Below are 13,931 nucleotides of genomic sequence, written 5' to 3'. Positions count from 1 at the left end.
CAGGGGGCGGGGGGCAGGAGGAGGTGGGCGTTCCAAAATCATCTTAAGCGTTTGGGAGAGGCTTCCCTTGTTTTCTTTGAATCATAGAGTTGTTAAGGTTGGAAAAGACCTCTAAGATCACCTAATGCCACCGCCAGCCCATCCCCACCATGCCCACTGACCATGTCCTCAATGCCACATCCACACGGTTCTGGAACATCTCCAGGGATGGTGACTGCACCACCTCCCTGGGCAGCCTGTGCCACTGCAGCACCACAGTCTTTCAGAGAAGACACTTGTCTAATAACCAATCTGCAGACTGAACCATTGCTATGAAAGTTCAGAGTTCTTGAGATGTTGCAAACTTTGCTCTGTAAGGAGTGACCTGCAACATGACCCTATGCAGTGAGCTTTATGTTTTATTATCTTCTAATACAAGTATGGGAAGTATGAGGAAGTGTAGTCTTAAAAATCTTGAAGAAATACAAATGTTATTACCTGTGAGAAGGCCTATGGGTGGGGTGGGGTGGGGTGGCAAAAAAAAGAGAAGGGAGGAATTAGACACCTGCAAACATGCAGAGTAGAGGTTGAAAAAATTGTATTCAACAAAAAGAGGGCAAGATAAACGATAAATGTGGAAGTCATTTGAAATCATGCATTGTCACAGAATAACAGAATATCCTGAGTTGGAAGGGACCGGAAGAATCATCAGAGTCCAGATCCTGGCTCCACACAGCATCACCAAAAATCAGACAGTATGCCTGAGAGCACTGCCCAGACACTCGCTGAACTCCAGTACTCAGTGCCATATCCACAGCCCTGGGCATTCTGTTCCATGCCCACCACCCTCCGGTGCAGACTCTGTCCCTGACATCCAGCGGCCCCTCCCCTGATGCAGCTCCATGCCGTTCCCTCGGGCCCTGTCGCTGTCACACAGAGCAGAGCTCGGCGCTGCCTTCCACTCCCTGTGAGGAGCTGCAGCCGCCATGAGGGCTGTCCTCAGCTCCTCTGCTCTGTGCTGAGCAAAGCCAGGGCCCTCAGCCGCTCCTCATACAACTTACCCTCCAGACCCTTCACCATGTTTGTCAGCCTTCCTCTGCATGCTTGCTAATAGTTGTCAGGAAAATATGTGAGAAAAATATTCATCACAATTCTCAGGCAGCCTGAGAGAGCAGTGACTTGTATTTCAGGAAGAGGTAGGAAGGGAGTGGATAGATTTCCAAATGATTGGCTTAAAGGTTGTAATACAGTGTGTGTAAACAGCCAGGACTCTATGTGCTGAAGCCTTGCTAGCAGGCTGCTGAGCAGTCTCCCAGAAGCATTCTGTCTGGGTTTCTCAGGGGATGTGTCTTTAAACAGGGAGGGCTCTGATGGCAGCGATGAAGAGGATCAGGGCCAGCCAGCGGATGGCATGGATGTTGCCATTGCTGACAGGGCTGAGTCGCCTCCTGACAATGAAGAGCAGGAGGAAAGTGCTGAAAAACTGACTGATGATGAGCTGGCTGAGTATGATTTAGACAAGTATGATGAAGAGGAAGATGGAGGTAAGAGAAACTGAAATGTCAGATGTGTTGTAACTTAAGAACGTTCTTCACTTCTTTTTATGCTTAGGACACAAGTATATTAAAACCACATAGTGCTTAGTTTAAAGCGCTGGAAATTCACATTTTGAATTCTTTGCTTGTCTCAATTTAGAAAGTGATTTAGTGGGTGGAATAACTCCATGTCCGCTCCTTGCTGTGCTAGTACTGGGTGGTGTTGGAAGGGCTGTTGCTCCCTCTGTTGTTGTGTTGGAGCAGAGCAGCTCTCAACAGTGGAGCTGGCTGAGGTTCTCGCGTTTGAAAATTGGAAGTTCATGTAGCCCACTCCTGATATTTTACAGTGCATGGAGTGGTGCGGGAGTTTCTGACTGGGTGGTCATTGACACGTATGAGAAATACTTTGAAATTCCCACGTAGGTGATACCAAACTTGGAGAGACTTTGGCTGGTCTGGCAGTGTATGGAAGCAATGATCAGGATCCTTACATCACTCTGAAAAACACTGTAAGTACTGTAAAAATGTTAAATGTTTGCAACGGCATAAACTTAGAATTCATTTAGGTTTTCTACCCTCCCAAGCTGCCTTAGGGTGCTTGTGGTCCTTTAAAAAGTTTGCCAGATTTGTGCTCAGATAGAATTCTTTTCTTTTAAGATTGCTTTGTGCAATCCCCTTTACGTGTGCTTTTTATGCTTAAGTTAAATGTTGAGGTGAACTGACTCACGATTTAAGACATGTACTTCTGTATGTGGAGGGGCTTTGTGAGCTAGCTAATAGGACACAGAAAATGCTTGAAGAAATAACAAATCTCAGGTCACTAATGACCCTAATAAGACAGCTTCCCAGACTGCAAGATTCCTACGTGTTCCTTCCAGCCAGATGAACTCAGGCTAGTTTAGAAAACAACTAAAATGCAAAGTAATCATGTCAAATCAGTGTTGTGGCTTGAAGAAATACATCTGTTTATTTAGGATACTTTTTGGTGCTCCAGCATGCATTTTGTTGTTCTTGGTGTTTCCTACCACCATTGTTGAAGAGTTAGGTACTGTACAGTATTAATAGGACCAATTCAGAAAATTGCAATACTTGACAGAATGCAAATATCAAAAAATACTTGGAGTGAATGAATAAGAAATTATTGAAAGCTTGCAACATGGTGCCCAAAAGGTCTCCTGTGCATTGTTTATTTGAAGGATGGCAATCTGTGTAAGGCTACTGACTTTAATATGCAGTTCCTAGTTTTCCACTAACAAAAATTCCCTGAATGCCTTCCATTCCTCGGTAACAATGAGAACTGGATGGAGGCTACATCTGTTCTGGTGCAGCTGAATGCCAGTATAGCTGCAGGCAGTACTTCTCTGGAACTATTTTCCAGAATGTGGACAATGTTTTAATGCTCTGGGAATTGCTTCCTGCTTGTGAGAAGCAGTGCCTCAGTGTACTTATTGTGCAGACCGTTGTTATATGATGTAGATGCTCAAGGCATGAGAGACAAAGGGAAATAAGCTACAAAAGTGGGATCCTGGTGGTGATTTTCTTTTCAGTGATGGGTTGCATCTTGGTGGGCTCGAAAGATGGTTTCATGTGTGGTAATGAAACACTTTTCTAAATCCAATTACGTCCACATTAATGCTATCTCTGTAGTATTCAGAGATACGTTCAGCCTTCCCATGACAGAACCTGTTCTGCTTTTCTGCATCTACCACTATATGATGCTTTTGGGTGGGTAGGCTGCAGGGTGTTGGTTGTTTTCTGTAACACTTAAAAACTGTTACAGATTCAGCCTTTGGAATTTGTGCAGTTGTGTGTGTGTGTGTGTGTGTGTGTTCTTTGCTTAACATGTGTTGGCCTCTCCTTTTCACTGTTCAGGATCAATACGAACAGGAGGACTTTTTGATTAAGCCCAATGACAATCTTGTCCTTTGTGGCAGAGTCGATAAAGACTACTGTAGTTTGGAGGTCCATGGTAAGTAATGTAGGATTTGTGCCTTACAGAGAAACCTGTTGGTTTTTTTCCATGTGTAGAAGATGAGGCTGTTTTTTTGGAGTCTTCAGCTTCCTCGGAAGTGAAAACTCTTCATCTGTTACCTAATGTCCCACGTTACTGAATCTGGACTTTCTTGTTTCTATGAAATGAATGTTTCAAACTTCGTTAGTGTCTCCTCATGTAGAAAATTGGGATCGTGGGTACAGAGTATTTATATTGAAATGATTGTTTAAACAAAGTCATGCACATTGTGATGTCTGAATTTTGCTAACTTTTCACTTTGTCTCTAAAGTACGCAGGGTGGAGTTAGTTTTGTAGGATTTTGTGAGCTGTAGCAGTACTTTGAGGCTATGACTTCTACTTGGGAGCTCTGAACATATTGGAAATTTGCATTTCAAATCTCCTTTGGAATTTAGTATTTGCCATATCTTCTTTCTGCAGAGGTGAGCTGGTTTTCATTGCTTGCTTTTCCTCTTCACTGATGTCACATACATCTTTTTCAGTTTATAATCACGAAGAAGACTCATTTTATGTACATCATGATATTATCTTGCCTGCTTATCCTCTGAGTTTGGAGTGGTTGAATTTTGATCCCAATCCTGAGGAGTCATCAGGTAAATGACAAAGGATACTGTAATTGTCCAATGAAAGTATTTGTACTTGAAAAGTACGTAAATGTAATGTTGTTATTAAGTAGTTTCCTTCACTGAAACTTAAGAAATAAACTCAAGATGTTAAGAAGGAAAAACTGAAGATCTTTTTTTTTTTCTTTCATTTGGTGATAAGTTACCTTAGTGATGCTGGAATAACAAGTGATGCAACTGAAATATTGTCTTAATTAGAAATAGTTCAGTTATTGTTAAATTAGCAGAACAAAGCAAACTTTTTTGATGTTTACAAGTGAAAGGTTTCAAATTCATTATGGCACAGCACTGTTGCAACATTCCTCTATATTTATGTTTTTAGTAACATTTTTCCTGTGGTGCTTTAACAGGGCTTGTTTGAACAGTTACGTGTACTGAAAGGGAAGTGTACTAAAGGAGCACATCAGTTGTTCTTCTGGCAGCATCTGCTTTCAGCAGTTTTAAACTCGTCCTTGTCAGTCATAATAATCAAAAACGTTGAAATAGAAAATTCTGGCACATAAATAGAAATTTTACTTGAAGAAATATGCAGCAGCTGGGTTGCCAAATATGCTGTTTTATAACTCTAAATGTGATTGCATTTGTTATTGGTTTGTTTTTTTGTGTATGTGTGTGTGCAGGAAATTATGTTGCAGTGGGTAACATGACCCCAGTTATTGATATTTGGGACCTTGATATAGTGGACTGCTTAGAACCTGTCTTTTCTCTTGGGAGCAAGAAAGAGAAAAAGAAGAAAAAGAAAGGGAAGAAAGTAAGTATTGGTTGAATTGAGGAAACTTAGAGCGAGGATAATGTTCTTACTTCTTTCCTGTAATGGAAAAAATAAAACTGTAGGTAGTCTGGTTTAATTCCCTCTGTTGTGTTGAAGGATGATGTCTGGACAGGTTACAGAAGATAGTGTCCTGGCTGTGTACAGGGGGCTGAAACTGCTATTTGCCTGTGACTCAGGGAGTTGAAATGGCATTGAGCAATAAGGGACAAGGTTTACTTTAATAAAACACAGCTTGTTTAGATTCACCTCTGTCAGCTTTATTCATCTGAAACTGAGGCATGTTCAAAGTAGTTATTGAGATAATACAGTGTGGGTACATAGAGGCACCCCCAGAGAGTGACTGAGGTACCAGAATTGCTATTAAAGACAACCATTCGTAAATGTTACTTCAGCTTGAAACACTCATTGCTCTATGCAGGGACAGTTAAAGCCTGGAGGAAAGAGCAGAGAAAGAGTGGGATAACTTATGGGTGCCTTCCAGTTGTTCTAGAAAAATCCTTCAAAGCTTAACCATTTAAAATTAGAATTTCTGGGAGCTGGTAATTAAAGGACCAAAAGTGCAGTTGATGGGGAAAAGAAGTAAATGCCAGGAGAGTTTAGAAAGAAGCTGAAAAAGCTGCGCGTTAGGTGGTGGAAATGAAGTTTCTTCTTCTGTAGCCTGAAGGGAGTAACTGGTTCTGTGAGCTCTCCTGCTGTGAATGGAGTCTGAGAGCTGGGGTAAGAGAAGGTGCCTTGTTGCAGCAAGTAAGAGTGATTTTAAAAGTGTAGTTGTTTGTGAAGGCATTAAGGAGTTCATAGTAGTGTGTTGTGCTGCTTGATTTCCATTGAAGCTGTAACGTTCTGAAGTCTGCTTGTGCTGTATCTGCCTATCCAGGGTTCATCTCAGGAAGGGACAATGGAAGGACATGCTGATGCTGTTCTCGATCTCTCGTGGAATAAACAAAGCAGGTAAAGGAGTATTTGAAAAACAATGCTTGGGTATGCATTGGCACAGTTAATCAGGCATGCTTTTTTCACTAGTTCAAAATCTTATGAAGTGTAGTGCTGAACTTGAAAGCAGTTCTGAAATGAATCAGTTCTCAAAAATATTTGTCCCTTTAAAAAACAGAACGGAACAAAACTAGGACACCAGATTTCGTCTTTATTTTTAAAATAAATGTTTATATACTGCTGCAGATAGCTTTTATTTCCAAGTTGTACAGATGAGGGCAAAACTAAGGTGGTTCCAAGCCATTCAATAAAGCAGCTGCATTTAAGCCAGATGAACAAACTGGAATAGCACAAGGTCTGGGCCAGGCCGCCATTGACCTAAAACAGCATTTCAGCAGATGGAGGTATCTTTATAGAAGGTAGTCCTTGCTGTGTATTATTTTCCTCTGGCTTTTGCCCTAGAGCTGTGAAGAGAAAAGACTGTAAAAACCCTCATAGCATCGCTGTAGATACACCTCTGACCTGTGGGAATTACCTGTTGCCTGAGTGAGTTAGCAATCTAGTGCTGTTGAAGGAACACAAAGCAGGCACATCTATGGGGAGAGGTTAAGGATGATGTGCATGCTGGAATAAAGAAGCCACTCGTTATTGCTTAGGTAGTTTGTAATGAATCAACTGTTAAAGGATTCTTAGGATGGGTCTTGAAATTGTCCCAATGATAGATTTTTTTTTTTAAATTTGTCTGAAGATGCACACAATCAATTCTACGTTCTCTGATCAGCAGGTGTCAGTCTTTACTTAAAGCTCCTCGTCATCTAGGCACCAAAGGAGGAAGCACACTCACAGATATTCAATAAACGTGCAGAAGTTGTGCTCTTACAATGTGTTGTCTGTTGATCTTAAATTATGCACACGCACGGTGTGGTATCATTCCATCAGTCTGACTCAAACGTAACTTTCACATTACTTAGAAGTGATTGAATTGTGATAGGACAGAGATAAGTCACAAAATTACAGCTACAAGAGCTAAAGTGTCTGGAATGTACAGTGCAATAATATACTGGGTTATGAACTCCACGATACTGATGGAGCTTTCAGGAAATAAAACTTGTATAGTGTTGGGTCTTTGTTAGTTATATAAACACTCAAATACTGGAGAGCTGAGTTTTTTGTTAAAAATAGATTTGTCTGGATCTTGGCTGCAAGCGTATGCTTACAGACTGAAGTTGCATTAATGCTGCAAAATACCATCTTTATGTCAAATGGAAGGAAGCGCTTGAAGTCTTTCTCACTTTGTTTTGCTCATGAAGTCTTGCAGTAAGTTATATTTTCAAATGCCGTGGGGAGAAGATGTAAGCAGATCTTTACTTGTGATTACATAGACCAGTGTATTTGTGGGTGCCCCATGCCTGGAGGCCAGGTTGGATGGGGCCCTGGGCAGCCTGATCTGATGGGGAGCAGCCTTGCCCATGGCAGGGGGTGAGGCTGGGTGGGCTTTGAGTTCCCTTCCAGCCCCAGCCATTTCATGATTCTATGATACTTGATCTCCAAATCAGATCCTCCATGTATTTAGGATTTCTGACCATTATTAGGTTTTGTGTCTATAAGATTTTTTTAAACCTTATCTTTTGGCTTATTATCAGGAATGTTTTGGCAAGTGCTTCTGCTGACAGTACTGTGATTTTGTGGGATATGTCTGTGGGCAAACCAGCAGCCAGCCTGACACTACACACAGACAAGGTACGTAATAATTAATGTGTTTATTTCAGTGTAAAGCACAGAGGAAAAAAATACTGCAGTTTTTTTGTAGCTGCTCAGTGCTGAGCACATACAACAGCAGCTCTGTGGTTTTCCAATCAACTGTGCAGAGTTCTTTACATTTCTGAATCATTTGCTTTTGCAGACAACTCTATTTAGTTTCAAAAATGTTAATCAACTTATCCATTAGAAAATCATGGGAGACTTACAGCAATTTTGTGGTTTGTTGTTGTTTTTTAATGCCTTTTGTGTAAAAGCCCGAGTTTGGGAATCTAATAGTGCTGTGACGAAGCTTCAAAAAACAGGTCTCTGAGCATAGATCAAACTGTAAGCTTTGCTTAAGGAAACAATGAGTGTTGCCTGTAGTTTGTTCTAAGTAAGAAAGGTTTAAAATAAGCGATACCAAAATTCCATAGTGATGGATATTTGGGAAATGAAGTAATCTTGTAATTAGAATGTGGGAGTTAGTTATTCATAGCTATAACTTTATTTTGCTGTTAGCAAGGGAGTTACTGGTGATAGACAGACAATTGGACTGGATGATCTTAGAGGTCTTTTCCAACCTTGGTTGGTGATTCTATGATTCTATCTCAATGCTTATTCTTTAATAAAATCTTCTGTCACCTAGGTCCAGACATTGCAGTTTCATCCCTTTGAAACTCAGACCCTTATTTCCGGATCTTACGATAAGTATGTCAGAATAATGTTTTTAAATGTTACACTTAGCCCAATGTTAATGCCCATCTTAAGCCCATTAATTTGCTTCGGGCTTTCTTTTAATTTGCTTTTAAGATTTGAGTAAGATTGTTATTTCTTTCCAGTGAGGTAGCCAGATTTGTACGTGGCCAAAATACAGCTCTCCTTCCCTCTTTCTCAGCTTAGCCAAATATTTTAACCATCTGGACTGAAATTTTCTGTGCCAGGCATCTGCTCCAAACTGAACTTATTTCTTAATTTGTCTTTTTCTGCAGTAGAAATGTACCTCTGCTCATCCCCCTGTAAACTTCTCTGCGCTTTTCCAAGCTGTAAGACTAGGTCGGGCTTTACGTTGTCTGGCTTGTGTTATGCACTTGCTACGCTGGAGAAGAACCCCATGTTGTTGGGAGCTGGATTCTGCCCATTTTCCTCCCCAGAATTCCTTCTGTAAAAATAAGAAAAAATCTCCAAGCACTCAGACCAACATCCTGATCCATTGTTAGCTCTCTTTGTGACCTCTTGGCCACCTACATGCCAGTACACTGTCTGTTGACCAGCAGACTGCCTTTGTGGATTCATCCTGTAAAGCATCCGAGAACCATCTGTAGGTGCCAGTGGTAAAATGAACTTCACAGAGTTCTGTTGTGATTTTGCTTTTTTCCTTTCCTGTCTGTTTTCCCACAGATCAGCTGTGCTGTACGATTGCAGAAGCCCACAAGATAACCATCGAATCTGGCGGTTTAGTGGTCAGGTTGAAAGAGTAACTTGGAATCATTTTTCACCTTGTAATTTCTTAGTGAGTATACGCTCTTCTCTTCTTGGCCTGTTGGCTGCTTCATTTAACCTGTGTTTTTGTATTTTCTCTCAGTATGATGACACTTAACTTTGTGTAGGTCTGTGAGGCAGCTGTTAGATGGCTCCAAAGTTTGCAATGAGTTTAGAGACAAAAAGCTCAGTATTTCAGTGCTGAGCATGAGTTCTGAGCTCTGCAGCCGTATTCAAAGCAAAATACAGTTAAAGAAATTTGCATACGATTAAGATTTCTGCAGAAGTCACTGCAACGTAGTTTATATACACAGAATAGTTCAAGTCCAGATGTATGAAGTCTGACTTTGGAGGTGAAGAGCTGTGTACGGGGGAACACGTCTTGCTAAGAAGCAGTGTAAATTTGTCTCAGATGACAGGGGTTTAATAGAGAATGGGTGTTACTGCATAGAACATTTTTAAACAAATGACTACAGCTGTTTGCTTTCAAAGTATTGTGGTTTCCTTAGGCGAGCACAGAGGATGGCTTTGTGTACTGCCTGGATGCCCGCTCTGATAAGCCGCTGTTTACTTTGAAGGCTCATGACGAAGAAGTATCAGGTAAATTACGTGTGTGTTGTGTTTGCCCCAGTGGTAAGGCTTATCTGGAAGATGTCTTCAGCTGATGTGACTGAGATGTGGTGATTCCTTGCTTAACAAAAAAATAAACTAGTGCATAGTAATAGTGAGTAGCTGGCCCATGACACCATCTGTGCTGAGAACCACAGAATCCTAGAATGGCTTGGGTTGGAGGGAACCTGAAAGCCCACCCACTGCTACCCCCTGCCATGGGCAGGACTACCACCCACCAGCTCAGGCTGCCCAAGGCCCCATCCAACCTGGCCTTGAGCCTCCAGGGATGGGGCACCCACAGCTTCTCTGGGTATCTGTGCCAGTGCCTTACTGCCCTCTGAGTGAAATATTTCCTAACATCGAAATTTCTGCTCTTTTCGTTTAAAACCATTGTAAGCAAAGTATTTTAACAACAGTGAACTTGTCTCAGTGAATATCATGAATAATAAGCATTTTGAAACAGATTTGTTCATCTGGGATATGCTCTTTTTGCTTTTTGGGGTAAGAAAAGAACATAACTATGGAATCTGGTCCAGGACTATGAACCAGAACTTCTGTATCCGTAATATTTTATACTGGCATTTCACTCTGATGGTGACTTAGATGGGAAGGTTTCCACATGGGAAGGTTTCCACACAGTCTACTTTAGACTCCTTAAATCGTTCGACCAGTGTAGAAACTTCTAAAAAGCAACTTGAAGAGAATACCTGATTAGGTGCTCAAAATGAGATGTCAGTATGTCCCATCATCTCAGATTGCTAAAGAGATGGAGTTGAGTGAAGAAAACTGCCTGAGGAAGCCAGGTTATGTCAAGTGAAAAGCACAACAGCAAGTGCTCTGCACTGTTACTGTCATGACATTGAGAGACAAAATAGGCCTACATGAAATTTGCTCTCAAAAGGTTCTTCTATTGCTGTAGGGAGCAGTGGTAGCACACACAACTGTCATTAACTTTTTGCTTTGTTTTGCTGGAACTGAGTTTAGTGTGTGAAGAATATTAGGTTTGTTCTGCTTTCACTCTAAATGTATCCTCATCTCTGAAACGGTGATTGATTGATGCTCTTACACTGATGCGTTCATATCTTCCAGGGCTACAACTAAGTAGTCAGGTTAAAGGGTGCCTTGTGACATCATCTGCTGACAAATATGTGAAAATTTGGGATATCCTGGGAGGCAAACCAAGTTTAATCCATTCCAGGGATATGAAAATGGTAATCTTTGATTACATTTCTTGCTTCTAAGGAGGTGTATGTATAACTGCTGAATCTGTTTTCTAATTTAATGTTGTTTTGTGTAACGTCTTAAAGAAACAACAACACAAATCCCACATCTGTGTACTCTGGGTAAAACATTCCTCATTACAACACAGTATTCAGTTCAAGACATAATTGGCAGGCTGCTTTGAAGGCTTGGATCTGAATGTCAGATACAGCATTCTGCAGTAGGACTATTAGTTCTCCAGCATGCATCTTTGAGGTTCAAGATGAATACATGATTTGTTAAATACAATTAACAGCTCTTACAATTATTTTGTAAGGACACAAAGTCAAGTTTCAAGAAACAGAGAGCTTACATTTGTTATAACTTGCCCAGTAAAAGTATTTGCAGATGATAAAATCATTTTAACATGATATTTAGGAAAAAAAAAAACAAAACAACTTTTCTCCCTCCTTCCCAGGGTGTTCTCTTCTGCGCAGCTTGCTGCCCTGACTTCCCATTTGTTTTTGCCTTTGGAGGAGAGCGAGAAGGGCTGCGTGTCTGGGATATAAGCAGCATTTCTGCAGGTAAGATTCTCGTTTTCTGGGATCTCTAGGCTCTACCCCAGGGTGTATCTGTATATTCAGTAATACAGCGTGGCTCTGAGTGTGACACTTCTAAAGAAGTACACAAAGACTGAATGTTTTCACACTACCAGCTTAAAAATATCTTTTTTTTTTCCACCTTGGAGAGCTGTATTTGCCACAATTTATTTTCTTGTAACTGAAATATAATACCTCATTGCTCGCAGTCTTCCTTTTTTCTTAATGTTCCTGGTATAAACAAGCAGTGCACAGAAGTGAGGACTGGTTTTGATCAGTTGTCTCAGTTGCATGTAGCTAAATGGTGTGAATTTTTTGAGGCTTTTAAGAGCTTGATGGAACCCAGAGAGAGTAAAACCAGAAATAAATAATTTAAACTGTTTTGCTGTACAAAACTCATCCATTTCACAGTGCTTCAGTAAGGGAATTACACACAGGGAAACATCTAGAGATTCTCTGGGGGAGAAATACCATGACTTGTAATTCAATTATCGTACATGGGGAAACAGATTGTTCTGACATGTAAGCTTACAACTCCCTGCTCTGGGTAATGGGGAAGGCTTTGAAGCTGCATCAGGTGAGGATTTCTGTTCTGTTGTATTTGCCTCGCTGTACTTGCTGCAGTGCTCTTGTCTCTGAGAAAGTAACATGTAAGCATTCCCTTACCTGTGTTGCAGTGAATGAAGTTTTTGGAAACAGAGAGAGACTTGTTCTGGCTGGCACAAACTCTGTGGCTTGCAGCTCCTTGGCTGGTAGTAGCAGCGATAGTTCAGAGATGGCGATGGAATCGTGATGGACCAAACCTCACAAACTCAAAGTAACTGAAGGGACTACAGCTCAGGTGTATTCTACCAATTCCCCTGTTTGGAGAGCGTTTGTGAAAGTGACTCATGTCGTTCAAACTGCAGGCTTCTTTATCTCAAAGAAACAAGGATACGTGGGTCAGCTCCCAAATCTGCAGTTGCGAGTTCTGCCTCTCTCACCTGCTTCAAAAGACTGAATCGCTTCCATATGCTTGAATTTACAATCCCTGGATTAAGGTCTGCTGGGTGTAGAGTTGATATACAAGATGAAACCGTCGCCAGAAAAGCATTCTGCTGCTGTCAGAGGTTTGTCAAATACTGCAAAGAAGGTAAATATCTCTTGATGGTGTTAAGGAACAAAACTACGCAACTGTTGGCTGAAATGTCAGACAGATGCTGGGAGAAATGGCAGCTGTAAATAATCAGATAACTTATCCTTAATTTGAGACTGGATTGACTAAAATTCTAAAACAGATTTTAAGCTTTTTCATATTTAAGTTTTTTTTTAACTTTAAAGAGTATTTCTTGGGTAGTATGTAGTATGTCTGAGTCCCTGAGTAGAATCCTGAAATGTATCACTTGAGATCACTGAAATCAAACCAGAAACATCTCCGCACTGTCCCACCATGACCAAGGATTTCTTTCCTCTGGTTCCTCTTAAGTCAGGGGTTAGGTTGACACTCAATTGACTTGTAGGAGCAGGAACCTCTATAAGGCTCCTCACATTTAAAACGAGTACCAGGTGCCTTACTGTAGGCCAGAAGAAGTTAAGTTAAACGGATACTCTTCCCTTGCCACCTAGTGGAAGGTGTTTATATTAAAGGTGTCTATTAAAGCACTACTGCTGCAAAACCCCTAGTTATTAAAACAGCTGCTCTCACAGACAGTGGGGTCAGTGCACAGTTTACAGGCTGCTACAGCTGCTTTCCACCCTGGCTCATTGTAACTTCCTCTGGTTGTTAGCAGACAAATGATTGGCATAGGCCCCCCTAGGGAGGAAGTGGAGCTGTAGGTTTCTGTCCCAACCCTTGAAATAAGTGCCTGCTTCTAATTTCAACTTCAGAATGGCTTTTTCCAACATAAATGATTCAGCTGTTGCCAGGCTGGTGACAGGTGTTCAGAAGGGCTCTGCAGGAACAAACAAACAATTCTTGCATGTGCCAGGAGCCCTGCCCCACTCTGCCAGGCCCCAGTGAATGGGTTTGTGAATCTGAAGAAAGTCAAAGCACCAGAACCAACTCTGGTCATGTACTGTGCACTGAAAAGCTGCAAGCTTTTCCAAGCTTTATTTGAAATAAATGCTTCACGTTAAGCTCATTTGAGGGTAGTTGTTGCTTTGCCTCTGTAATTACTGGCTGTAGCAGCTGCTTTTTGTTTTAGTGAGAAACTGTGTCCCTACAACTAGGCACCTCTTCTCCCAGCTCTCCCTTGACCAAACAACATCTCTCACTCTGCCTCACTTACTGATCTCTGAGGGCAAGCGTGGTACGCTTCTGAGTTTGAAGCAGGAAGCTCAAACCACAAAGACTTTAAAGAAACCAGGCAATACAGTGTAGAGGGAGAGGTACAACTGAAATGAGGCTGTTCATGGCAAGACTCTAACAGGGTTAACCAAGCATCTTGTCAGGGAACAGTTCAGCTCACTGAC

The 13,931-nt window shown here is 41.4% G+C and overlaps 1 protein-coding gene across 1 annotated transcript; it reads left to right on the top strand.

Moving 5' to 3' along the window:
- The first annotated feature begins 1,026 nt into the window (after positions 1 to 1,026).
- PWP1 (PWP1 homolog, endonuclein) lies at positions 1,027 to 13,600 on the top strand. Its single transcript, XM_019615374.2, has 13 exons — positions 1,027 to 1,523; positions 1,938 to 2,023; positions 3,387 to 3,483; positions 4,008 to 4,118; positions 4,769 to 4,899; positions 5,795 to 5,868; positions 7,494 to 7,590; positions 8,237 to 8,298; positions 8,989 to 9,100; positions 9,579 to 9,669; positions 10,771 to 10,892; positions 11,360 to 11,465; positions 12,158 to 13,600. Exons 1-13 carry the CDS (start codon positions 1,391 to 1,393, stop codon positions 12,271 to 12,273), a joined length of 1,338 nt encoding a protein of 445 aa, XP_019470919.1. The 5' UTR covers positions 1,027 to 1,390; the 3' UTR covers positions 12,274 to 13,600.
- The last annotated feature ends 331 nt before the right edge of the window (positions 13,601 to 13,931 follow it).

Source organism: Meleagris gallopavo, chromosome 1, assembly GCF_000146605.3.
Source record: "Meleagris gallopavo isolate NT-WF06-2002-E0010 breed Aviagen turkey brand Nicholas breeding stock chromosome 1, Turkey_5.1, whole genome shotgun sequence".
In the NCBI taxonomy this organism is placed as follows: Eukaryota; Metazoa; Chordata; class Aves; order Galliformes; family Phasianidae; genus Meleagris; species Meleagris gallopavo.
This window is presented reverse-complemented; position numbering and strand designations above follow the sequence as displayed.